At 38.2% G+C, this 27,255-nt stretch overlaps 1 protein-coding gene across 2 annotated transcripts; it reads left to right on the forward strand.

Moving 5' to 3' along the window:
* The first annotated feature begins 3,037 nt into the window (after positions 1–3,037).
* grb14 (growth factor receptor-bound protein 14) lies at positions 3,038–26,851 on the forward strand. 2 transcript variants are annotated; one of them, XM_079664863.1, is made up of 14 exons: positions 3,038–3,340; positions 5,619–5,748; positions 17,663–17,819; positions 19,634–19,755; positions 19,891–19,965; positions 20,092–20,229; positions 21,399–21,509; positions 21,616–21,711; positions 22,058–22,120; positions 24,261–24,377; positions 24,600–24,669; positions 24,768–24,855; positions 25,294–25,387; positions 25,777–26,851. In XM_079664863.1, exons 1-14 carry the CDS (start codon positions 3,153–3,155, stop codon positions 25,921–25,923), a joined length of 1,596 nt encoding a protein of 531 aa, XP_079520989.1. In that variant the 5' UTR covers positions 3,038–3,152; the 3' UTR covers positions 25,924–26,851. The 2 variants fall into 2 exon arrangements, with proteins under 2 accessions (XP_079520989.1, XP_079520990.1); XM_079664864.1 differs by lacking the exons at positions 3,038–3,340; positions 5,619–5,748 and adding an exon at positions 11,698–11,885.
* Positions 26,852–27,255: the final 404 nt, after the last annotated feature.

Genomic DNA, 27,255 nt, shown 5'->3' on the forward strand with positions numbered 1-27,255 from the left:
AACTTTCCATAAAACGCTTAGATGATACAATGAATATATGTGACACGTAGTAGCCATTAACAGCAACTCAGAAGACACAATAAAGTTGTAAGAAGAATCATTACAGCTGTCTCACATTATAAATGGGCTAGTAGGATTTTGTCTGTAAAGAAGCTGCTGCAGCACAAGTGTTAACCCAACCACCCTCTCCATGTAGTTTCCAACAGCTGCTTTCACTCCATGGCATTCCACGTAAGCCAACTGAAAGAGGTCACAAGCAGTAACCTTACATTAGATGGACAGAGAGCATCAAGCTGAACTGGACAGCTGTAGCTCAACTTGAACACATTATATTATTTAGCATTACCTATGTTGTCTATACTACTGCAATTATTTGAGACAACATGACAATTGCAGCAAGCCGTTCCATCTTCCTCCACTGTGAGGCTCATAAAGCCAAGGAGAGGGGAGCCACATGCCTGGTCAACCCCTCCTGCTATGACTCAGTCCTCCTTCTCTGTGGGTTGTGGACATCCCCAGGAGGAGACAAGGTTGTAACAAGATCCTCAAGTCTTTGGTGGACGGGCAGAGAGAGCATCAGTCACAGGGTGCTCAAGGCGAGCTGGCTGAGTGGGGATAGACTAGCACATTTCCTCTGCTTTCTCTTCAAAAGCTGGGAGACTGATAGGAAAAGTTAGGGGTTTTCTGAGATGCATGACCCACATAGTAAGTAATGTTAGCAATGGAGCATAAAGGAGATGTCCTTGTGGCGCAGGGCAGCTATTCAACATGCCAAAACATAGCCTATGGCAGGTGAGGTTGTAAACCTTGTAGCATTTAGTGAGATACACCTGTTGTTAGGGACACACCCAGCAGCCGCAGGTTGTTGGCCACTATTTCCAACTGGATAGTAAGGAGGAATATCCGGTTTTCACCCTCTCCTTGACTATGCTCTTCTTAGGAGTGGCCTGCAGGATGGCTTTAGCAAAGGTGAGGAGATGACTGCAAGACTAGAATAGAGTGCCAACCCATTAAACAAATTGATAATCCAAACTACATTTTAGAAGTGCTGTAGAAATACTGTCTATACTACAATCACCTTACAGACCTGGCAATTGGCAAGCCAGCAAACTAAGTGCAGACCCTTCTGGTGCTGTGGCCCTGAAAACTGAGCTGATGAGGTTGAATGGCAGCAGCCAGGGCCTAAGCTCCAACAGGATGGAGTGTTTAAAATTGATCCCATAAATTATATTAAAACTAAAATATATATATATAAAAACTCACATTACAGACCCATTGATTCATGATTTGATAATGGTTTTATTAATTTTATAATAACAGAAAACAATTGTTTAAACTTAAACCAACATTTATTATATGGTTAAATAAGATACAAAATAGGACCATATCTAGGTGGTCCCCATACATACACACAGTATAGCAATGGACTGACACCTTTCACTTTTTTTTTTACTTTTTCACTGCCCTATACTTTGGCATGCATGCTTAAAAGCAAACATAAAGCATACAAAAAAACTGAATTTTGCAAGTAAATGATTGTGTTGACTTGACATTTAGTCAACATTATAAGAGAATGAATTAGTAGTTTGTCGTACAAAACAAGATTGCAGAGAAAACATTCAATAAATCTCCCTGCTGGTTAGTTAGTCCTAAAATAACTGTCTTTCAGTTATTTAAAACGATGTAATTAAGTCTTAAAATAGATGTAGTGTTCATCCTACACCAGTGAATTTAGCATTTGTATTGACTGATACCAAAGGAATGTGTTCTATGTTATGGGTTATTTCTGTCCCTCATGCTCCTTGTGTCTGTCCACTGTTGGACCTCAGTAGAACCCCCCCCCCAATCTCCTGCTGCTGTCTGCTCTCCAAAACATGACTTACTGTTCTGGTTTTACCTCTTAAGTCTTAGAAGCACAACCACATCAGTGTGCAGAGTATTCTGGTGATCAGCTGTTTCTCTCGTGTTCATGTTATGCTTTTTACGTGCACATAATAGTAATTATGTTCAAAGGCAACCCAAGCCGTGTAGGGCTGTATTATTATGAAATATGCATTTCAGAGAGAGTGGATTAATGTAGACAGAGACGGGTCATTTGGATAAGTCTGATTTCCATATCTTTGTAAGAGATTTTCCAGTTAGAAAAGGTATTCTCTTGGAAGGTAAAACAACTGGGACTGGACCACTGCACGTCATGTATACCAAAGTAATTGAGTTATCCCAGTCTTCTGTTAATGTGGTGAGGTATTGCTTTAACCCTATGCTGCCTGTTGGTCTGTATCTAGGAGCCTGTCCTCCCCTGGTCAGACTCTGTTACACATTACCTTTCAGAAAGATGTTATCATCACAACCATCCCCCACATGGAGCCTGTCACAGAATGACACAGCCCACAACAAAACCAATCTGCTGGGCTGGCTACTCTGTACAACCACATGCCTTCTGCAGTGCACTAAGTTAAAGTGCAATTTGGATCCCTGTGCAAAGTCCATGACAAAAGAACAGTTTGTTTTATTTAACTGACGCCCCTCATTTACTTATTACTGAGCTTAAGTCATCCACTTTGTGTAAGTGTGCTTTGTGTGCATATATTCTGCCTTCTAGGTTTCAAAGGGAACTATAAAAAAATATAAAATATAAACAAAATACTTGAGGCTGAACAAATCAGGCAATTATTATTAGTAGTGTGAGAGCAAAGATGGCTGTTTTTGGAGTAATTGTGTTAAAAATATCTTTATTGTGGTGGATCATGTTTGGGTAGGAGGGATCGTTGTGCCCCACTGGGCCAGCCTCGTGGGCAGATGAGCCAGAGAGACTTTTGTGTGTGTGTGTGTGTGTGTGTGTGTGTGTGTGTGTGTGTGTGTGTGTGTGTGTGTGTGTGTGTGTGTGTGTGTGTGTGTGTGTGTGTGTGTGTGTGTGTGTGTGTGTGTGTGTGTGTGTGTGTGTGTGTGTGTGTGTGTGTGTGTGTGTGTGTGTGTGTGTGTGTGTGTGTGTGTGTGTGTGTGTGTGTGTGTGTGTGTGTGCGCACGCTCGCTCTGCTGTGCTGAGCTGTGAGCAGAGGAGCCCCGCCAGCCAGCTTGCTCTAACTGCACACAGTCCAACAGCTCGTCTCTTCTCTCTGCTCCAGATGATGCCTTGGATTTAGCCGGCCCACATGAGTGATATGAATAACACACTGGATGGAATACACACTTCTGGAAGCCTCGAGGAGAAAGCAGAGATTTATCAGAGTGGCAAGGGTAATGTGAGTGGTTTTCCCAGCCCAACCCTTATCCCTTTGCGAGCTCCTTTACCAACACCAAATGCTCAGAAGATCAGGACTACGCTCTGCAAGGGGAACAGGTATGGCACGTTTATCTTTGCACTTGCTGACACCAGTTTGTTTAAAAGATTCAATAAATAAAAAGATTCAGTTGCACTAACAACGTGTTGCCTAGTTTACACTTGAGCTGCCCTGCAGAAGAATAGTACACTCTTTGTATTTGCAGGAGGGACACACAAAGGTCTATTTGAAAGCTGTAGTGTAGACTTTGTACCTGTAAACACAATTGGCTCGACCCAAACGCAGCTGTCAATGGAGTGTAATGTACTATTTCAACAGTGCAGTGAAAGACCTGGAATCAAATCAAGCACCTGTTAGTTTGTGGGAGATAATTAGTAACTCAGTAACTGCTGTGTTTACAGAGCAGTAAAGAAAGCGTCAGTCAGAGAATGCACCTTTCACAAACTGAGGCCCTTTCTTCTGCAAGTGTGCGGAAATCCAATCTTACCTTAGCCTTATGATAATCAAATATGGTATCGTCTTTTATCTGTTAAAGGTCCCATGACATGGCCATCTCTACTGATCATAATTCCATTGTTGAGGTCTACCAGAATAGATTTACATTGTTCAATGTTCCAAAGTAACATTGGTTTCTCGTACAGCATCTCTGTATAGTAGGCTATGTGTATTCACTCTCTGCCCCCCCCCCCCTCCCCCTGGTGTCATTTCCTGGTTGCTGCGTGGGGTCTGCGAGACAACGCGAAACTCAGGCTGAACTCAACACACACACACACACACACACACACACACACACACACACACACACACACACACACACACACACACACACACACACACACACACACACACTCTCATAGCCTGGCTGTGAGTTTGTGTGTGTGCTCAGGTTGAGTTTCGCTGTGTCTCACTGTCTCAGGCTGAGAAATCTGCGGAGCTGCAGCTGAGAAAAGATAAGGCTGTGTGTGTGTGTGTGTGTGTGTGTGTGTGTGTGTGTGTGTGTGTGTGTGTGTGTGTGTGTGTGTGTGTGTGTGTGTGTGTGTGTGTGTGTGTGTGTGTGTGTGTGTGTGTGTGTGTGTGTGTGTGTGTGTGTGTGTGTGTGTGTGTGTGTGTGTGTGTGTCACGGACCAATCCGCGTAGCTGTTACGTCACTTAGCCCCTTACGTCACTACTTCCCAGGAAAAAAAAAATGGACAAGGCGTTCTGGGGCAGCATATACAGGTATTTTCTGTGTTAGAGTTTTACTCGCTACAGGGTGTACTTTGAGGGTTTTGGACTCTGCAGACCGTTTACATGCATAAAAAGCTACATAACACACAAGGGGACGGGTAATAACCGGAAAAGCATGACATGGGACCTTTAACATCATTTTCAGATTCATTCAGATTTTAGTTTACTGTAAGGACATGTTGAATACATTTGAGTACTAGACAACTCATCCATCCTGGCTACTATTTAGTGCATCACATTCGCTAAAGCATTCCCTTAGGGGTTGTGTTAAGTGAGTGACACTTATTTATAACATTTTGAGATTATGACTTGTGGATCATGCTATTTTTGATAACACAAAACCTTTTTTTCTTTATGCTAGCTAATACATGTTACTGGTTAAATCAGTGGCAGCTCATGCACTGCATTATCTTATCAAAGTCTGATGGTGTGTGGGGTGAGTCGCTGTGTGGTTGAGAGCGGGAGGAGTCCATACAGAGACAGCCTAGTGTTTCTCTCAGTTTATCACCTGCTTCGTTTATACTCCCCATTCCTCTACATGAGACACGCGCAGCAAATAAACCAGCAATGTGTTGTAACAGCTCTTCAAGGTACATGTTGCAAAATCAGTCTAGCTTAAAGTCTAATATTATGATGTTACAATCGGACTGACAGGCAAGATAGGAAGTGTTTATTTGTATTAATTTCTTTAAAAGCTTGATTTCCACTGCAGCTTTCTTGCAATAAAATACAAATTGTTTATCTGCTTGATACATAGTTTCACTGTAGCTTCTTTGTATGATTAACTGTAACTTTGAGTGTGTAATATTCAACCAAAATGACACAATGGAAACATGTTTTGTTATTGCTTTACCCTAACATCAAATAGAATTGGGTGGACATATACATTGGCCAAATAATCTGCTTTTTTGAGAACTCATTTTGAATTCAAGGCAAGTCTATTTTATATGTATAGCCTAATATGGCAAAAATGGGGCTTTGACATTTGTACAGCATACCACCCTCTATCTTTTCGATCCTCACATTTAAAACAAGATGTGACCAATATTTACCACATTTTGAGCAGCATCTGTTTGTTTATCTCTCTGTCTGTATTTATTTTCCTTTTAGGAGCAATACAAAGGGAGAAGATTCAATCTCTTCCCCTGTTCCAAACCCTTTCCCTGAGCTCATCGCCTCAACCCTCACCCCCCTCCTCTATGAATGTTTATTACCATCGACCAAAAGTAGTGCAACTCAGGTGAGTGTCCCATTTCATTTACAGTACTAGAAGGTGTTTGTGACACAAAAAGTCATTCTATTTATAATAAAAATAATAAATAAGGCCATGATAAGATTTAAATAAATGCATTGTTACATGTCTGGCTTGCGAATTAGCTACAACTTCAGTGCATATGGATGGTAGAAACAGTTATGTGAGTGTGTGGATTCACACTGATGAGATTAAAAAGCATACGTAGACACTTCACATGCACAATGTTACTACTTCGAAGAGCCTATACTGTATATGTTCCTACATACAGTGGCTATTAAACAATGTCAACATGGGCAATACATATGTCTGATACCACATGTTGATATTGAATCAGACATTTTATTATAAATGTATGTTTAACACAGGAAATACCTGGCTTAGTTCCCAGCAGCCATTCACTGTACCTTTGTCTTTGAGCGCATGTTGTGTGATGTGCAATGAATGTGGGGAAGTACCTGCTTGTCCCAGAAAAGGTTTTCAGTCCAATCTAGATCTCAAGTTCATTTTTTTGCATTTGTTTAGTCCCGCCCCTCTTAGTTGCTACACCTTTCCCTTTAAGTGTAGCAGGGGCCCATTTGCAGGTAAAATGATAACAAACACAGATTTACCACTCTAAATAAATTCATAGTAGCCGTTAAAACAATGGGTCTTGCTTATCAGCTTACACTGTTGGTAGTAAGCTAGTAACCTGGGAATGTTAAGACCCCATAGACCAGACAAACACATTGCATCATGCATTCCTGGAATTGTGCTTTAGTGTTTTTGGAAAGGTGTCTGCAGCTTTTGTTGTTTGACGCTACAATCTAAAGATCTCTTAATTCTGGAAATGGATCAGTCTGAATGAATGGAAATGCTGCAGGTGATACACAACTCATGATGAATAATCATTTAGTTTATGAACTCTCTTTACCCTAATGAAAGTCAGAAGAAAAAACAACTATGCACAGCAAAATATTACTTAATATGACTCTGAGATCTGTTGTTGATTTGTACATTTATAAAAACCCACTGCCAAATTCTAAAAAGAGAGCACATTCATTATGTTAGAAAGCTAACAATTATGGGTCTGCTTCAAAAGTGCATGGGTTTTAAAATGGATTTTGTCTATACATTTTCCAGGGCTATTAAATGTGTCTGGTTGGTCAACCACTAGATATTTCCTGGATGCGGATCCCTACAGAATACTGTATGCCGAAGTTGATTTCAGGTTTTTCAGTATCTTTGTGGTATGTGTGTATCTATGTGTGCATGTGTAGCAGCGGGGGGCAGCTAAAAGCAATGACTCATAGGAAAGCTTGAAATTATAGAGCTCAGCAGTTACCAAGGACTGTCAGCAGCGTAGACCTCTCTGTGCGCATGTGTTGCTTTCATGCTAAGAAGGAAAAAATACAGAATGCATAACGTTTATTTTATGGTTTTTTTATCGGAAGCTTTCATTGAACTGGAAGTAGATGTGTGATTGAAACAAGAGTCTGATCAAATGTGTGGTTTATTGTCTCCACTTCATATGCAAATCTCAAATGAACCCTTCTGCTCTATTCCATCCTCATTCAATTCAACGTTTAAAATAAGAAAATGACAGAGTGATTGCTAATTCTTCTATCCTCTCAACAGCCTATTGTAAATACGGGCCAGGGATCTGCCCAGATTTGGCATTTTCTTTGATAAATGCGTGAACAATCTTCAAGTTTCTCAGTGGAGGAGCAATATGAAACCCTGTTGACCTCACTCCACGACAATGTGGCGTCCTTGTAAGCAAATCCTAAAGTGCTCCTTATGTATCTCGTTGATGAGGCCTGTGCCTGCACCTTGTGGGCCTGACAGCCTCTTACAATGTCCTTTCAGCAGCGGTATTGGGAAGACAAAGGGAGCATGTCAGAGTGAAACAGCTGTTTTTGTGTCACAATCCTCATGTCACAGGGTTATGACCTTTTTTCAGTTGCGCTCAAGAAACCAATGACATCATTGTTCCAACTGTGCAGCATTCATCCCCTCACCCACCCTTCTGACTTTCATATAAAGGAAAATTGTCTATTGAGTTTCCCAGTGTGTCGCTTTGGCAAGTCATTTTCCTATCAGCTACAATTATCTGAAAATAATAATCTTCTACAAAGGACAGGCTTAGATTATGAAATGAAAAGGCAAGGAAAATCGGGGACGTCAGTAGTTGTGGCATCTGAAAACAACTCAGTGTGTAGCTGACCATATTTTGAGGTTCACAGTTCATTTGATTGAGATTTGGCTAGATTCTTAGCTTGACTTTGCTTTTGTTTTACACAGAGTTGAAAGCTATTTCACTCTAGGCTGGATTTCATCTGGTTTAAAACTGGTTTTAGCTAACCCCCCTGTGTTTCAGTGTCATGGTTCATTTCCATAACAACACGACCAAGTCATGACTGCCACATTATTATTATTTGATGTTACGAAAAAGTGCCCATTGGTATTACCATAGATTCTAAATGTACCATGTCAGCATTATATTTTAAATGTCTTTATATTAAATAAACATTTCATGCAGCTCTCTGTTGAAATTGTTTGAATGGGTCAAATTAATCCCAACAATATTTAGATAATTAATTATAAGTGTAATTGTTCCTGCTTTACTCAATTTTATCATCATGTTACACTGAATGTTATCATTTTTTGACTGACAAAACATTGAATTTTTCCACTTTCCTACATTTTATAGACCAGACATTTAATCAATGAATTAAGAAAACTATCCTTAGCTTATTCGATTGTGGGAATAATGATTTAGTACCGTGTATTCCTCCATGATGCAATCGCAAAATAAACTGCACACACGCAGCCTGTGTCCAGACGGCGTTGAGTGTTCAGTTCAGCCATATGTCTCAGAGGAAATGCCTGCCCCTATAGAGATGTTATTTCAGATGCAACATGCATGTCTGTGTTCTCTGACTTTCAGCCTCTCCTCTACAGCAGATGTAATAGAGTCTCCAGGGTCACACTTAGTAAATATAAAACATTTTGTTCATGTTCCCTCCATTCAGCTACTAAATAGTTTGTCAGAGAGCTGCTTACTGAACGAAAAGAGCTATGCTGAAGCCATAACTTCTGTAATTGTATACCTTATTTAACTTTAAATGTTGGAATACATATGTAATATATTATTGAACACTGATAAGAACAATATATTTCAATCGTTTCATGTGAGAATCAGATGATTTAGAATTAGTAGTCATGCTTTGCAAATTCAACACATCGTTTTATATGTGTTATATACAGGAAGCCACCTGTGGTTAGATGCATGTGCAGCTCCTTCATTTCTCTCCATGTCTGTCTCTCTCACTAACTTCTTTCAGAGTGACAGTCATGTGGAATAAAATGTTGTTTCTTATTTGTGTGAACACACACCGTCTGTCTTTATCACCCTGACCCTTTCCGGCCTCTGATACGGCCTCTGATCTGGCTTAGATAATCTGTAAAGGAGTAAAACCGTTTTATCAGAACTACACTCCATGTTTTGTTCTCCCAACTTTTTTTACAGTGTGTTTTCACTTCCTGAACATTAATTGCAACATTTGGTAGGCTCAAAATGTCTTATACAGTGTAATAGTTGTACCACCTTTAAGTGTCACAACAGCCAATATGGAAAACTGGACAAACCAATGAGTGGAAGCATCTCCCATACAGTCTATCGACATGTTCATTTTTTCATGTAATCGTTTATTTGAAGAAGGACAATGCACATTAATGAACACTTAAGACAAATAATGCTTCAAGTGCAAATATGCCAGATTTGAGCTTTGATCTATGTGGTTGCCTCCTCGTTTTGCAGGATGGATACTAAAATACTGTGTATCTCTTGCTGTTTTATAGTTTAACCCTGATTACCCCTGCCCAGAGGGGGGGTTATACACATGCAAACCACCCCACCTCTGGTTGCTGTCTTGTTACTTTGACAGAGCCGACACGGGGTCTTGGTTTGATCCTCCGTGGTCAAGGACAATGTGTCTGGAGCTGGCTTTGTTATGGGAGTTGTGGAGTCTCTGTTATCATTCTGGCTCCATTAATTCCAATTCATTTTAGCTGTGTGATAACTAACAGCGTCTGCTTGTCTGCACTCTCAAGCGCTGTGTTTCCAGATACACATGAAGCCTGTTGTGGGAAGGTCCTCTTCCCCTGTCTGTTCTCATGAGTTGAAATGAAGGACAATGATTGGTGCTGGTGAGGAGACCAAAGTAATATAGACCCATGCTCATATTACAATGCTGTTCACAGGCCTTTTATTCTAGCTTTGCAAGATTACAGTGAGAGAGAGGATTCGAAACATTGCTGCTTTACCTCTCTTGGATGCACTTTCTTTTTTTTAGTATTGTATTTTAACAAATAAAGTACAGTATTACCACAGTTGTGTGTGTGGCGGCTTCATCATAGCTTTATTCAAATGGAGTCTGTCCTGGGGCACAAGCAGTTGTTCAGACTTGTGCTTACTATTATTTCTCCATATAACAAATGTACATATCCTACTTTAGTATACTGTAGGTCCGTTATATACTAGTGGAAAAGTAAGGTGCATTTGCACGTGTTAAACTCGAGGCAAATAGTATAGTGCAGAGTTTATTGACCTATATAAACGTGTCAATCTTTACAATTGTATTTTTAATAAGATTTTCAAGTTTGTATTACTCTGTTGGACTGAGGCTTGAGAATGAGCGTGTCTTGTAAAGATGGCACAGTCATAGTCACAAGGACTCTTTGTCTAATCGTACAGTGAAACAGATGTCGGTTGTGAATCGAGGCTTTGGGGGAAAGAGCTATTTTGGACCTCTAATTCTCTCTTTCTTGAGGGCATGGTCGTATTGAGATACAGTAATGCCAAAGAATTGTATGGATATCATCAGAAACATGCAGTATATTCAGATGTTGTTGACTCGCAAAGACGACACAAATAAGAATAATTTTATAATTATTTATTTATAATGTGAGTCACATTATGGTTTAAAATGTATTAATTTAAGGCTCACTTATTATTTGTTATGTGCGTCAGTATCACGTGCATGGCTATGCCTATATATGGTAGATTGATAGGACACAGCTGGGGGTGATAGACGGGGAAACGGAAAAGTCTTTTGAACGTGTTCTTTGTGTTACTTTGGAGACTGTTGACATTTATTTAGTAGAAGCGAAGAAATGTGTCCTGCTGTTTATGGACTAACGAATAAAGCTCATCTAATTCAACCACGTTCTCAGCTAATTTGTTCGGAAACAAAGAGAGGCGCGTCAAAGCCCACAACCCCGATAGAGGTGGCTATTAAATTGGAGACAAGGATTAAAACGCCACCACAATTTGGATTAATAAGGATAAATAAATTGTGGAAAAATCTGAGGCCTCTAACAGCTCAGTATTAATGTAGTTGCAGAAATAAACAAACTGTACTGCAAGAATACAACTAGTGTAATTTCCAGTAAACACTCTTGAGCTTCTCATTCACTAAAACGTTATTATTTGTACTGTTTTATAATCACCTTTTGCCCACATTCATGTTTAATATTAGCACCCATAATGTATAAAACAAGGTCCCACATGTGTTGCTTCTAAAAATAGCCTTGTAGTGTCTTTTAGTAGGCAGCAACAAACCTGCATGGTCTTTTCTGGGAAATCTTCAGCTCATTTTCTGTGTATTTGTTTCTAGATTGTCGCTGTGTAAGTATTACTTTGTCTACAAAACCATATACAGTAAACTGATACAGTAGCTATTTTCAGACGTGTTATATTCAAACTCATGAGAACATTTTATTTTTTCCAGTTGTGTTTATTGAAAGTGCCTTTCTAAAAGGAAAAAGCTTTTACTTTCTCAAGGACAAAGGAGGAGTTTGTGTTGTGGGGAGGCTACATGACTTAGTTTCTCACACTTACATCATCGAAAGAGATTTTCTGAAGATTCTAAAGGGTTACCATATTAAAAGGGCTCTTATTAGTTGCAATACTATATATAAATACTAGCCTTAGATATAATTTTTTTACATTATCCCTATATTCAGTTACTATGCACAGATATTTGTCATATAGTTAATTGTGCATCTAATGCAAAAGCATGAATTTCCATGCGAGGAGAGTCACCCTGCCTGCCATCACACCACTTTGTCTGCAGAAACGGGTAGGAAATCTGACATGATCTCTTCTGTATCTTTCAAAAAAACTTCTCTCTATTAGTGAAATGCTGCGTTCTGTTCATGTTTTTGATGATTTCTATACATTTATGCTGTCTTTTTTGGTGGCACTGGATGAGAGCCAACCTCTTGAGCATTCTTCAACGACTGTGTGTAACTTGATTAATGTTTACTGCCAAGTAAGTGATTGACTGATTGAAAGTTCTCTTGGAGTTTTTAATGAATGAACATATTAAGAGGAAATAAAAACACAAGCATTTAACTGCAAAAGTCAAGAACTTACATATAGAATATTAAGATTACAAATAATATAACAATCTAAAACAAATATGAACAATATAACTGTTTTCTGTGCTATTGTTACTTGTGAACTGAATTTGCATTAAGATTCACACTGGGTTCTTCAAAAACGTAAGTATACGTAAGCATGTGCTTGGAAGGAATCTTTGACACAGATATTTGTCATTTTTATGACATATTCTCATTTTCAGGTTTTGAATGTTGTACTTATACTGGGACATGTTTACATGCTTCATTGATCGAAAAGTGCTTTAATTTTGTCCTACTGCCTGTGCTTCAGCACCTCTTTTCACCCTTGGTCATCAAGTTCATTGAATCACATAAATACAGCGATTTGCCATGTAGTGAATGGCCTCAAATTACCACAGTCAGGTGAAGTTAAAGTTTCTCGTCTTGTGTTGGGCAGTTTTTGCAGTTTTTGTATCAGTGAAATGAAAACAGACACTCTGAGCAGGCACACAGCAGGCAACAGAAGTTTGAGTGTAAATTGTGATGTCATTATGTTGAAGTAAACAAAGGAGTCCAATCAAAAACATTTCTGGTAAGAGGAGTATGTGTGAGAGAATCTCCCTCTGGCATGAACTTTGGGATTTATGCTCTTGCTGACATGTACAAAAACACAATACAGGACGCTAGCCTGGTGTCACTGTACTTTGGTAGTGCAAAATGTGCAATTTGTTTTGATAAGTAGTATAAATACCAGACAAAGAGTTCCAGCATGTTAGAATATAATATAAAGTGTTTTTTAGTGTCTTTCTGAGGAACAGTAAAGAACACCTAATTATGGTGTTGCTTCGGTTATATTCGAGGTAATTATTTTCACAAACTTCTGTCCAACAGCGGTATATTGGAAAATCTTAACCTCAGGTCTGCTTCCATTTCATACTAACAATGTAATCACTTGTTACAGACAGGGGCCACATGGAGTTTAAACCATCTTGCAAGATGAAATGCACAATGAATTGTGGACCTGTGTGACAAATATGGCACCTTCTTGTGAACCACATAGGTATTATGAGATGAAAATGGTGTTATAAAGGGGCATAGCCAACTCAAGTGTATTTAGTTGTCCTACCTTACTATAACATGTTGTGAAAATCCAAGCCTTATAAACTCAGCAGAGTGTTCATTTATTTAAATAATTTGTAACCATTTTCAAGGCTGAAGCAGCTAACCAGGGTTAAGTAGCTACTACTGTAGCTTTCCAGCATTTTCTGTGTTGCCTGATAAAATGTTCCTGCTGTTGTAATTATTTTCCTGATAAGTGCCTCCTATGTAAAGTAACTAGCATTCTCACTATGGCTTTGTATTTTCAGCTAATATTTGGGAGCGATAAGCTGTAGACGTGAAAGACATTGGGTTGAGACCGTCAGTCTTTTTTAGTTTAGTAACCGTGGGGAGCTGGGACATCTCTTAATAGTTCTTTAAGACGAGGCTGGAGACCACCTCCTCACCACCGCTCCATGATAGAGCTGCAGCTGTGGGAGTGCAGTTCAAGGTTAAAGCAGAGCAGTCTAATTGGCGAAATGGCTCACACCGTCCTGTCCTTGAGATAAGAAGGTCTAAAAGAGGAGTTTATGTTCAACAAGACTATATGTAGTGGGGCAAAGTCAATGCCTGGCTTTACTCTATTTTTTGCTTTTCATTGAAATGTCTTTTAAGACAGTACATGATGTTCTATTGCTTTGGTTGCATTCCACCCCCTGAAATGAAGCTCTACACATCTACAGTTTTGTAGTTGAACATGGCTTGCATTTTTTCATTTTTCAGAGAGATTGTATTGTTTTAAAAAAACGTTTTCTGTTCACCATAGACGACTGAAAAGTCTACTTTTCCAACTTTAAAATGTATTTGATTTTTTACATCCATGTCAAAAAACAATATCAGCCCAATGGACATCTTTTTATATTTCTCAAAAAAGGATATAATTTGCCTTTTTATAGGACATTTTGCCAGCAGTCCACTGGTTCTTTTTATTAACAACTGCCTTTTAAAAAGTTTCTGTCCACAGCAGGATATATTCGCGTCAACCACTTTCAGTATTTAGACTGCGTCTTTGAGTTAGAGGAGGTAATGTTTACTCTGCCTTTTATACTAAGCTAACAGTACTGTTTTGTGTGGGAGCTGTTAAAATAAATCAATGTGACAGCTATGCTGAAAGTCACCTGAATTGATTAATGCAACTTTCAAAAAAATAAATTACCATCAAAACTATTTCCCAGTGAGGTGAGCTTTGTGGCCATCACTTTGTTAAAGTGTTTAACTAATGTACTAAAACAACAACTTACACACAACTAAAGGCATTTTACATTTTCCCTTTAAAGCAAGGAACAATAATCGAACACAAAAATAACTTTATTTTTAATTATTGAGTGCTGCAACATTAAAGGTGAACTTGATTGACATGACGTAGACTGACATGAATGTTTTTCAGGTGAAGGTATGTGTACATTTGGATCAGGGTTACTTGCCGATGAATGCCGCTCTGTGTTCACTGATAAAGACATTAGACATTTACACAGTGTGCTACCTTGCCTGGCCATTCATTAAAATCTCTGAACCAATGATTAACATAACTTCCACCCACTGGTTTCAATAACCTGGAGTGAAAAATCTGCCTAATGATATATTTTTGTGAAAGTAAAAATAATTCTCAATTGATTGTTGTTGTTTTCTACAAGATCTGTTTTACTCCTGTATGTTTTGTGTAAAATATTTTTTCTATGATTCTCCATAGAATATTTTTCACGTTTTGAAAGAACCTCTGGTGCGTATGTGCTTGACTCTTGCATCTGCTAAATAAGTACATCTATACTAACTTGGAGAGCAGATTTCATATTTAAAAGCCACACTTTGGAATCTTTTTTGATGGCAAACCATGTGAGCAACATTTTGGTGCCTCAGGCCAAACACCCAATATTTGACATCAAATAATTGGTGATAATTATGCAAATGTTAAAACAAATGTTACTATCATAGTTACCATGGAGACAGCACACTTACATTCACAGGAAGCTGTTTTACTTTTGTGGATCTGATGTCCACCCTCCAGCAGAAGTACCCAACAAATATTATCTATAATATAAATTCTCATGAATATATATACAATATATATGTATACGCTTAGCCAAGCCCCGACCTTACTTCATCTGTCCATACATTTCTATCTTAACATGAACATCATTTATATGTTTAAAAAACTGTGGTGAATATTTAGTATTGGGAAGTAGAAAATGAGCAATTTGCTATAAGTTGGGTATGTTGCACAGTGGAAGTTTTCCTGCAATTCCTCCAAGTTCTACTGCGGAAAACCCCCAACATGATGGTATGATTGTGTGTTTGCGACCATGTGTTTGTGTATGACGGTAGCAAAAGGTGGCCCTAAAGCTGTAAATTGTGAAGCATCTGTGTAACAGTTTTCATGCAGTGTGTCTTTATCCCAGCTGTTAAACACATTAGCTTCCTAAGAGTCACCATTAGTTCTTTACAAAATATCAATACAATTTACAACATAAAATACTGCTGTGTAACTCTGGGTAGTCTCCCTGTCTCCTCCTCCTCTTAAAATGCTCTTTCAGTAGCTGTTGTGTGTAGAAGAGTTTACAGGATATTGTCCGAGTGATGAAGTGGATTCAAAATTGCAAACTCAAATTTGCATGGAAACACACTCTAATATTCTCAGTTGGTCTATGCTTAGAAATGCAAACATAAAGTACATATGCCATGCTAATGCACCAAAGGTTTCCTCGTCCTCTTGACAAACCCTACCCTGTTCCTGGTGAAATGTGATGCCTGAATGATTTGATTTGGCCAACTCTCAGGAAACCACTTCTTCAAAGCAGCTTAACAGAAGCCCAGGCTTGACGCTGGCATTACCAGCATTCAGCAAATAAAAACGGCTGCTATTATAATGATATTAATGAAAATGATTTGGCACTATTGTTCCCCGCGGTCTCTGTCTCTGATATGAGTACATTCTAGATAATTGTCCTGCAGTGTGAAGTACACTATATTTAAACACTGGTGTAATGTAGGCTCTTGTCTTTGTGATACTTCCATAGGCAAAGATATTTGTCTTGTCCGGCTCCGAGCAGGCTGATTAAACACTAAATGGTTTACACTGAGAGATGATGTCATAGCTGGAGGCTCTCATTTGCTGATGGCTCCCTGAGGGCTCAAACCTCAGCCCTGCTGGAGAGCGCTGACCTCCTTTCTCTCCACAAAAGGAGTCGGACTCGCCCTGCCCAGCTTTAAACTACCAATAGCACTCATTGACAGACAAGAAAAGAGACAGTCATTTGGTCTTCACTGTGCCTCCCTCTGTGCCCCCTCCGTTCCCACCTCTGTCAACTTTAGGCCGAGTTGACCCAACTAGCATTACATTTAACCAGCACCTTTGTAATTGTTCTGTGGGCTCTTGCAGGGCATTATGCTGGGAGCTCTGCTTGCCATGGGCGTGTGAATGGGAATGGAGAGGGGGTTGGAGCCTTGTGACTCTCTCTGTCTTTCTCTCTCCTCCCCCTAAGCCCTTTTCAGACATGAAAAAGTATATGCAACATTGCTGGCTTCATCTATCTATTGATGGCAATTAGTCATTTAGAAATGATTTCTACATTAATCTTCCTCACTGTGGGAAACATTTAAAAGGTTTTTATCTGATATGAAAAGTTTGATCTCCTCAACAATTAAAAATGAGCTCTTTTACAATTTATTAACCCTGACTTTGTGCATTTAAGATGACGATTTAGATAATTCATTACAGTGGTCTTAGTAGGCGATGCAAGTAATCTTACTCTCTCTCAATTCAGACGAGTGTTTAAAGTGATACAGAGATGTTACTAGGTCACAAGGTGCATTTCTGAAAGGGGCTCTGGTGAATGAGCAGGTTGATCTCTGGCTTCTTGACGCTTAGTGGTGGAGAAAAGGTAAGAGGTGATTTGGTATTAAGCTGCAGCGATACAGATATGTGGAGTCGGGACAGGGCTGTGCTGAGAGGCAGTTTTGTCTAATTGCCTCCTTTCAGCTCTACCGAAGCACACAGAGAGCGAGAGAGAGAGAGAGAGAGAGAGAGAGTGAGAGACTCTTGCTTCCCAGCTGACACTCGCAGTGCTGTCAGACGCGTGTTTTTATGTTACTTGCAAAAGCTCTCTTAGGCAATGCTGTGTACTCAGCCATGCATACGCTACAGATCTTGTCCAAACTCAAAACAACTTACTGCAAACAGGGGGGTAAGTTATTTTTCTTAAGTTTTATGATTAATGAACAGCTTTCTCAAATATGTACAATCTGGAGTATACTTGGTACATTGTTCTCTAGTGAAATAGTGCTTGCAAGGGGTAGATAACTGGTGTACACTTTGCCTCACTTTTCATACTGTTCATTGCATTACTTCACGCCAAACACAAGATTCAGTTTCCATTCTTTAGTGATTGCAAAAGTTTGTAACTCAATATTTTTTTTGTAGGTAATCAAAGTTTATAATGAAGACAACACCAGCAGAGCAGTCGAGGTTCCCAGTGACATCACTGCCCGGGACATATGCCAGCTGTTCGTCCTGAAGAACCACTGCATTGATGACCACAGCTGGACTCTTTTTGAACACATCTCTCATCTGGGAATAGGTGAAATATTGTGTCCTGTAGAAATATCCTTATCAAGTCTCAAAAAGTACTTTAAAGTAGAGACAGTAAATAATCATACATTTGATTTGGCCATATTTATAGTACTAGTATTAACCATGTGATGGTAATGTTGTTAGTCTTGTGGGTGAGGTTTGAGGATTTGATGGGAGGAGTGGGGGGTGGGGACGTGTAGATACTGTAAATGTGAGTGAAAAGGAGCCCTGTCTAAATTGTTAACCAATTCAGTGCCGAATGAAATCCTAAAGATAATGAGGGGGGGGGGTTATGATTGTGTCTTTATCACTTGAGGCATCAATTATAAATCCCCTTGCATAAAACATTGTCCGTCATCCTCCATTCGCCTTGCATTAGAAAGTAGGTAGTGCAATGCATGATAAGATGATAACTGTCTCGGGTATTTAGATTTTCTCTCACTTTTATAATATGTCATCCTGCTAGTATTGTGCTGTATGTGATGCTGCTGATCGGGTTATTTCACTTAAAGGACCACCAGCTTAACTAACGCTGAAATTAATGATCCAAAGCTTCTTCTTTTCCATGGTAATTGACATTCAAACATCTCTATTCAAATGTCTTTAAATAAATGATTCAATATGTAAAAAAATCAACAAGTAGCCCATTATAATGAGGACTAGCAATCCCACAATATTCACGATACATCATCAACATAATTTATTACCAGTTAATCTTAGAGCAATGTTTGTTGTTTGTGTGGAGATGCGTTCAAAGACGTTCAAAGCCCATATATATTTTTTATTTTTGGATGGCCTGAATACCCAACTGAAAGGGTTTGTTTTAAAAATATACAACCATTTAAACTACTTTGTAGGTCTTAAATAGCTTGCTTTGAAGAACAATTTGAATTTTTCATCTATCCTGCATCCAAAAATGTGCTGTGTGGTTTACCCGTTTATGTAACATATACAGTAGTGTGATGCGCATCAGCATTGCATTCAACTATGTGTTGTATGAAGGACATCAAATGTAGTTCTTTTTTAAATAAGAGTGAAAAATGAAACAATCAGTCAATGGTATATTAACACTGATCTGGTCTGATTGCATAAAAAAGATTTCTCAGCTGCTTTTCCACACTATTTCACACTTTACCTAATTCATACATCTGTTTCATCAATTTAATTGTTCTCTGTTGCCTAATCATTTAAAGTGAAACAAATAGTTGTTTACATATTCATAGTTTAACTTGTCCAGATAAACAAATGGCTCAAATGCTTCTTTGTAGGTTTACAATGTTCCCCTGATCTTTTATACCCCTTATAAAGAACCAATGTAATACATTTAATTTGAAGATACATTGTTTTCATGGTATTGAGTTCATATTAATAAATGTTGATTGTGTTATTCAATTAAATCATCTACAAAACAGGGCTGTAATTTTTCCGAATGATGTTATCAGTCGTTGACAGTACACCATGAATAGTTACTTGTTGTGTCATGACGTATTCACCCTGATGTTGTGCAATGCTCCTTAACATGGCTCTCTTGATTTATTTCTTTTTTATCATTTCAAATTCTGGGAAATAATTAAGTTTCATGTTGTACTGATTTGCTCGCGTTCTCATCCAGCTGTTAAACATTGGTATGAAGTTAATAATCAAATGATGTGCCTCAAAGTAAAGCAACACAACTCTAGCCAGGAAATATTTTGCAGATGTCTTTTCATTAACTTTGGTTTGGTGTTACAGCTGAATCTATTCAGCCTCTGTCTTTTATCAATGAAGAAGAGAGAAACACGTGAAGTTGATATTTGTTTTCTTTCCTACTTGTCTCACTAGAGAGAACCATTGAAGACCATGAGTCTGTTATGGAGGTGCTATCCGGCTGGGGAATGGACACAGACTGCCGGCTGTATTTTAGGAAGAATTATGCTAAATACGAGTTCTTCAGGAAACCCCTGGTGAGTTTGTGATGAGAGTAAACTGTATGTATTGTAATGGGTTTATGCACATCATTTTGCCTTAAATATCCTTTCTATTGTACTAACCCACCTACATTTCCTACCACCCTGTAATAACTGCGCTCATATTGGTAGGACTTTTTCCCGGATCACATGGTCTCCATATCCAGTGAAACCAACGGCATGGTGGATCACTCTCAGCTTATACAGGTAAGTTCTTTCTGTTTACTCTGCACTTTCTTTGACTTTGAGTGCCAATTGTTTAAATGTGCTGTGTACCTTAAGATTATACTGTACACACCCACGTATGGACAAATATTTCTCTTCCCAACACAGACCTTTCTCAACTCCAGCACATGTCCAGAGATACATGGACACCTCCATGCCAAAGAGCAAAGCAGGAAATCTTGGAAGAAGTTCTATTTTGTCCTGCGTAGGTCGGGCCTTTATTTCTCCAATAAGGGAACTTCCAAGGTCAGTAAAGCTAAATGACTCATCTACAGAATGTTCTCTACATGTTGTGAAATTCAAAGCAATATAAAAATCAGACATCATGTGTAACTTGTTGCAGACAATTAAAGCCATTCTGTTGCATGCAATCCTATTTTGATACTTCCAGTATGTTCAACTGCATTCGTTTGGTCCATTCTTACTTTAACTAAATGCACGTAGTTCACACCGTTAACATCCAACATGAAAAATGCATGGCATCCATTAGAAGATTACAATTATTATATATGAAGGTACATCTTGGCCCTCTGATGGATTATGGGGTCACCAGTTCATCTTCTGTATAAATCTCACTCGTGCTGAGAGAGGGCAGTGCAACAGGTTGAGCTTGATTTTCCGTAGGTCAGCTGGCACATCATCCAGGCAGAAACAGGACTCTCAGAGCTGCTGACAAGTGAAGCTTATACCTAGGCACCAGCCGTGCCAACACAACCACTTCTCAACTGCTTTCATTTCCTACAACAGTAGACCTTTTGTTGTCGGGTGCAGGGAAGCTTTGGTATGGCGCCCACTTTAACTCTCGCAGGTTTACCATTCATCTTTGGTCAGACACGTTGCTTTTCAGTCAGTACAGACACTCACGGCTGAGGCGTTACTTTAAATAAGGAAGTGGAGTTGGTGCGTCACATGAACAGCCGAACAATGGCAATCTTTGTGCTTTTTTCCCATCTTGGTAACTTATCTTTGGCGTGTTGATAGTGTCTTAATACAGCCCCTATCAATATGTCTAATTGTACCCTTATCTCTGTCATGGCTTTTATAGGCTAACCACACCCAGAATGACTGATAACATTGTTATTTATCATATATATTGATATATATGCACTGTTTAAATGTTAGTATGCTTCACCTCGGCCCTAAATAAGCTATTATATTCCTTTTACCGGACTGGAAATCGGGTTTGATTTAAATGTATAGTACATTGCATATATTCACTGTTAACAGATTTCAAACAGGACCATGCCCCATTCATTTCTAAAAGGAAATTACTTTCTTGTGTTTTTTTACATAAAGAGGCAAGAATGTGACATAAACAAAGACCAAACATGTGTCTCTCACATACATTAGATTTCCATGTTGTGGAGATAAATATCTGACTCTTATTTTATGATGACTTATCTTTTTTTTTACAGGAACCGAGGCATCTCCAGTTCATTGCCGACTTCAGTGACAGTGATGTCTACACAGTGTTGTCAGCCAAAAAACAACATGGAGCACCTACAGATTACGGCTTCTGTGTCAAGGTGCCTTCACTTCCTCAAAATGCCAAAGACTGTACAAAATGAGCTGAAGTTTTGTATTGATTACTAGCGTGCTGAACTCTTTTGTCTTCTTGTAACTTCTTTCCAGCCTACAAAGGGTAGTTCGGGCCGGGACTTGAAGCTGCTCTGCGCGGATGATGAGCAGACCAGGACCTGCTGGATCACAGCCATGCGCTTGTTAAAGGTTGTCTTGCTGATCGCTAACCGGTGAAGTCTTAGAGCAGGAATGCTGAGTCAGTGCTAGAATCAGATTTAGCTTTGGGAGCAGGGCGAGGGAAACTATTGAGTGATGCTGGATTAGCACTCCTACTCTTTATAGAAGCAGCATGTGTTCATTGTCTAGATATCTGCTGGATGCACTTCAGTGCATTAGAAACTCCCCTGCTGGTCTATTAATAAAACATTAAAGCGCAACAGACTTTGATTTATGTATATGTGCCCCTTTTCATCATTACTCTCCTATTTTAAAGGTAAAATGGGATATATATTTGTGGTTGGAATTTAAAATCCTGATATTTTCTATTTTACAGTATGGGATGGAGCTGTACCAGAACTTTATCCAGCCACACCAGAAACAAAAAGCTTCACCAATGGTAGGCTGAAATTCTTTTTATGATTTCTCATTTTGTGATCTGTCTCTTTCTCACACATTTCTGCCCATAACTGAGTGTATTTAATTTGCCAAAAAAACACTGTAAACAACGTTAGAGTTACATTTGACTGATAGCAATATATATATATTTTTTTTTAAATAATATTGTGAATTATTTTGGCAACTTTTATGAACTTATATCAATGATAGTTTCCAAATAAATGGGACCCTCATGGTGAAAAACCCACAAACAATTCCCTCAACATATATGCTAAAGACTTTTTACCTCTTTTGACATTCGCTAATGGTGTTTGATATTTACTCAGAAGGAAAGTGAAAATTGGATATTGTTTAGGTAAAGGTTTGCTTAAATGTTTACCTTTACAAATGTTTAAGGTTGTATAAGGCCAGTTTTTATTTTATAGAGTGTACTACAGCTCCCAGGGTAGCAAAAAAAGGAATTCCCATGTGTCAGACATGTGTTAGAGCCAACACATAGCAATGTAGTAATATAATTGCATAGGACAAATGAGGCACCTTCAGTGTGTTCATGTGGGTTTGGTGTCTCAGAATAGCCTCAGACTCTACTGGGAATATTTTCACAGCAGTGAACACAATCTATTTATGGCCTTTGGACATGCTCGCGAACCCTCCAATTTCTAAAAATACACAGTGATCAGCTGCTCTCAGATTTAACAACTCATCACCTCTTCTCTGCTGTCAGAGGGTCATATGTGACCAGCCAGGAGGATTAGCCACAAAGATAGGGGAGAACAAGAATCTGCCAGATGCGGGGCAGGTTGCTGAGGCTACGCAAAGATTTACCGTAGATAAACAACTGATTCATACGATCACTATAGTAACTATTATTAATAAGGAGTAAATTAATTGTTAATTTATTTTTTGTTTATAGTTTTATAAAAAAAAGGACAATTTATAATGTGTACTAATAATAATTCATATTGCTGTTATGTAGGCAATCTTTGTTTATAGTTGCATTAATACTTCCATAACACTTTATACCTAATTATATACTTTTTAATGATCACCATATGATTTGTAAACCTTTTAAGAAAATTGTTTGTTAAACTTGTGGAGACATCCAGATATGTGTAACACTATAAATGGTTAATTATTGTATTATTAGTGTTGTTTTTAAATGACTTAACCAATTGTTAATAACTATTGTTTAGTGAAATCTTATCTATAAACTATTTATTGGTTGCAACCTCATCATAGATATCTAAAGAATGTTTAGAAATGGTTTACACAATTTATTTTGAAAGGTTTACACATTATTTGATCATCATTAACAAATACTTAATATAATATACATAACTTCATAATATTTTCAACATATTTTAAATAAAGTAATCAGAAAGTAATTGTCTTATCGTCTATGATTCAGCACCTAGTTTACAGTATAAACACATGATTTGATATCTAATGATAAAACGTCAAACATTGTAGTATCACTAATAATTAGTCAATATTATTATTATTCATGTCAATGTTTGTTAAACATTAAGTCATTCCTGATCTAAGTTATCTTTTACCCTTTATGAATGATGGTTTCATAAAGTGTTACCTGATAAGATGTCTATCATTGAAAATGGGTCATAGTGAATACGATGGGTAGGGATGGCCTAGCCTCAAAGTAAGCACTGGTCACTTTGTATTAAACACTCATTTAAATTGTAGGCTTCGTAGGTGGCAGAGGAAAAAATGTGGTCATTTAAAAGCTTCTCAGTATTTCTGATAAGAAGACATTTCTTGGGTGTGTGCAGTGAACCACTCACTATATGGCAGCTTAAGGGGCTAAAATGTGCCCATGTGTCATTCTTTTCAAAACTACTTTAATCCCTTTTCAATGGACTTCTTTTTCTGTGTGGGATCATCCAGAAATGATGAAGATGGAGTCACGTTACTCAGACACTAGATGGCAATACAATACCAAAATAGAGCCAAAGAGATCCCATGCTAGAGAATAAAATGGAAATCAACCCTCCATAAAATTGTATTGAGTTTGATAATACAACATTGTTATATCATGAGTAAAGAAATACCAACATTCCTAAGGATTGAATTAAACAAGCATCAATCAGATAATACAAAATTGTATATTGTGCATGCAATTTCAGAGGAGCATCTCAGAGAATTCTCTGGTGGCCATGGACTTTTCTGGCCAAAAGAGCCGTGTGATCGAGAACCCGTCCGAGGCGATGTCTGTGGCGGTGGAGGAAGGCCTGTCATGGAGGGTAAGTCTGTGAATCACTATTGAAAACATTTCATCTTTACATTTGGTGAACCTAAGAGTTATTACGAATTCATAATGTTTTTTTGATATAAAAAAGCATACACAATATCTTAGCAACATAAAAACGTATTCTGTAGGGTTGATGGTTGTGTCTTTAGAAAAAAGGATGAATTAACTATCAATGTGACTACAACTAATATCGTGGCTGTTATTTCTGCCTCAGAGGAAGAGCTGCCACCGTCTGAGCGGCCATGGGAGCCCCTCCACATCACACAGCTCTTTGTTAAACATGGGTCTGTGGGTCACTTTTCCTTTTTGTCATCTGTACACACGTGAAATAGATAATTAAAAAAGGAATCATTCAAAGTATATCCATTTTTTTGTGCTTCAGCTCTCCACTTGGGTCAGCCCTGGTTCCACGGCAAATTGTCGAGGGAGGAGGCTCAGCGTATAATCACTCAGCAGGGTCTCATCGATGGGTAAGGAGTTTTTTCTCTGTTGTCATTATGTAAATAAATACATCAGGTTTATTGTGAGAAATTAGACCACTGGGCTTACAGCATTTGGTGCAACCTCAATCTTTATATTTTAATATCCCCTTCTATGAAAGTACTTTTAAAAAATATATTATATTTAACAATACAGTAGTTTATAAATAGTCAATGTAGAGTCTTCAAAAAATATTTTAAAAGACATTTGTATGATTTTGCATATTTACATCTGGAAGCAAGATAATGGAAGCAGATCTCCAAAAAGAAAAAAACAATGGAGCTAAAGCAATATTCCTTTTTAGTCCATAATAGACGTCTTACTTTTTCAAATACTTGTAAATGCCGCAACATGTTGTATAGATTTTATACATATTTTAAATAGGATTTAAGTGATACAACAGTGAAGAGCTTTCTTTTTGTTTTCAGAATGTTTCTTCTGAGGGACAGCCAAAGCAACCCTAAGACTTTTGTACTGTCGCTGTGCCACATGCAGAAAATCAAACACTTTCAGATCATACCCGTGAGTACAATTCACTGTTCCTATATACAAGGTTCTTTTTTGATATACCTTACCCAACTTCCAAATGTAAGCCTCATACATAATTCAGTATATATAAACTGTCACAATTTTCTTTTGGCAGATTAGAATTTCAGATATTTAAAGAAAATCTGATGTGCTGTTTCCAATTTCTTCTTAGAACTATAATTGACTTTATATACAAACATTTTTGAACATTTTTTCAAATGGAAGATTAAATTGTGTTTCATAAATATCATAGGAGAGTTATTGTGTTATGCTGTGTATGTAGCCCTATTATAGAGGGTCCACTATTTATTAGGCTAATATTTGTCCATCTAAAACCTTGTGTGGATGTGAAATGTAAGCATGTTTGTGTGTGTCCCCTTCAGGTGGACGATGATGGGGAGTTATTCTACAGTCTGGATGACGATCAAACACGCTTCACCGACTTGATCCAGTTGGTGGAATTTTACCAGCTAAATAGAGGGGTGTTGCCCTGCAAGCTCAAACACCACTGTGCCCGTATCGCCCTGTGAACAAGGGACCCACGAGACCCCCGAGGGCCCAGATGCACCTTAACTCCATGGCCTTTCCAGACAAACACTCCCAGTGTTCTTGTGCCTTGAAGAATGAAGACATACAGCCATACTAACTGAAACCACTGTTATAATTCACTATCATTGACATCCATAGTCTTCTACATGGGCCCTCCTTCTTTGCTTTGAAAGCTGAATTTAAGAACAGACCACATGTGCTGGTGATTTGCATCTTCTACCGTGAAGGGTGGTGGTAAATCCATGGTCCAAACATGACTTCCTGTACTCTGCATTGTAGAGCATGTGATACATTTTTATTTGAAATTATATCATGCAAGAAATTGTCATACACAACACCTCTGTCCTCTTAAATTTGAGCAAACCAAGCTATCTTTCTTTTCTTTGTCATTGTATTTTGAAGTATTCAGGTATTTTTTTTGTAAAATAAATTGCTGTTGTTTTCTATATGAGGGCTAAAAGGACCTCTCAGGAAGTGCCCCTGTGCATGCCCAGTGAGTGGGATCGATACTGCTGTAGAGGGGAGAGGAGACGTGATGTACAGGTGGAGAGACATAGCACACAACCTCACTGCACTGTACATTCATTTGAAATGTTTGTGATTTAAATGAAATGTTTTTTTACATGACTTTAATTGTGAGCTTGTTCTAGAGTGAGAGGAGTGACATTTATTTCACCAGTTTTAGATAAAGCCGTTAAGAAGACTGATTTTGAATTCAGATATACATTTTGAAATACTTGGCTTGGTTGTTGGTGTTATCCCCACTTCTGTGAACACTGCCATTAACGCATCAGCTTTTAATAACAAGGTATTTTAAATCAGTGACATGGTTGAAACACCATCTAATGTTAGTTTAATTATTTTACAGCTGTACAACATTGCATTGAACAATAAATACTATGGACTGCATATTTTTTTATATATATAAACAAAGTCTGTTTGTAAGATTTTATTGCTATCATAAATGTTTCTATTTTAGGAAAATATACAATGTACACATAGTGAATGTTAAAATCACGTTACTGTATGTTGTTCAGCACGGTAAACTCTGATCTGGGACACTGAAGCAAAAAAGTATACATTATAGTATTTGTATGGTAAATGGGCCATACAGGGTTATGATAAAAATGCAATGACAGACACTAAATCTCAGTATAAAATGAAAAGTCCACCTTAGCTCCCTCATCAGCACACAGTGGGGCACTTTACTGCTAAAAGAGATTTTTATAGTGAATACATAAGTCATGATTCTCTAATGAGATCCAGCACATAGTTAAATTTAGTTGCACTATATAGCTTGTATGGGGCGCATT

Source organism: Notothenia rossii, assembly GCF_949606895.1.
Source record: "Notothenia rossii genome assembly, chromosome: 2".
NCBI classification, from domain to species: domain Eukaryota; kingdom Metazoa; phylum Chordata; class Actinopteri; order Perciformes; family Nototheniidae; genus Notothenia; species Notothenia rossii.

Excerpts from the sequence above, each read along its gene's own strand:
- grb14 (XM_079664863.1), top strand. The coding sequence starts at position 3,153 with ATGAGTGATATGAATAACACACTGGATGGAATACACACTTCTGGAAGC. Across the intron at positions 3,341-5,618 it reads ACGCTCTGCAAGGGGAACAG|GAGCAATACAAAGGGAGAAG; the intron begins GTATGGCACGTT and ends TTTTCCTTTTAG. Across the intron at positions 24,378-24,599 it reads AGGAAGGCCTGTCATGGAGG|AGGAAGAGCTGCCACCGTCT; the intron begins GTAAGTCTGTGA and ends TTTCTGCCTCAG.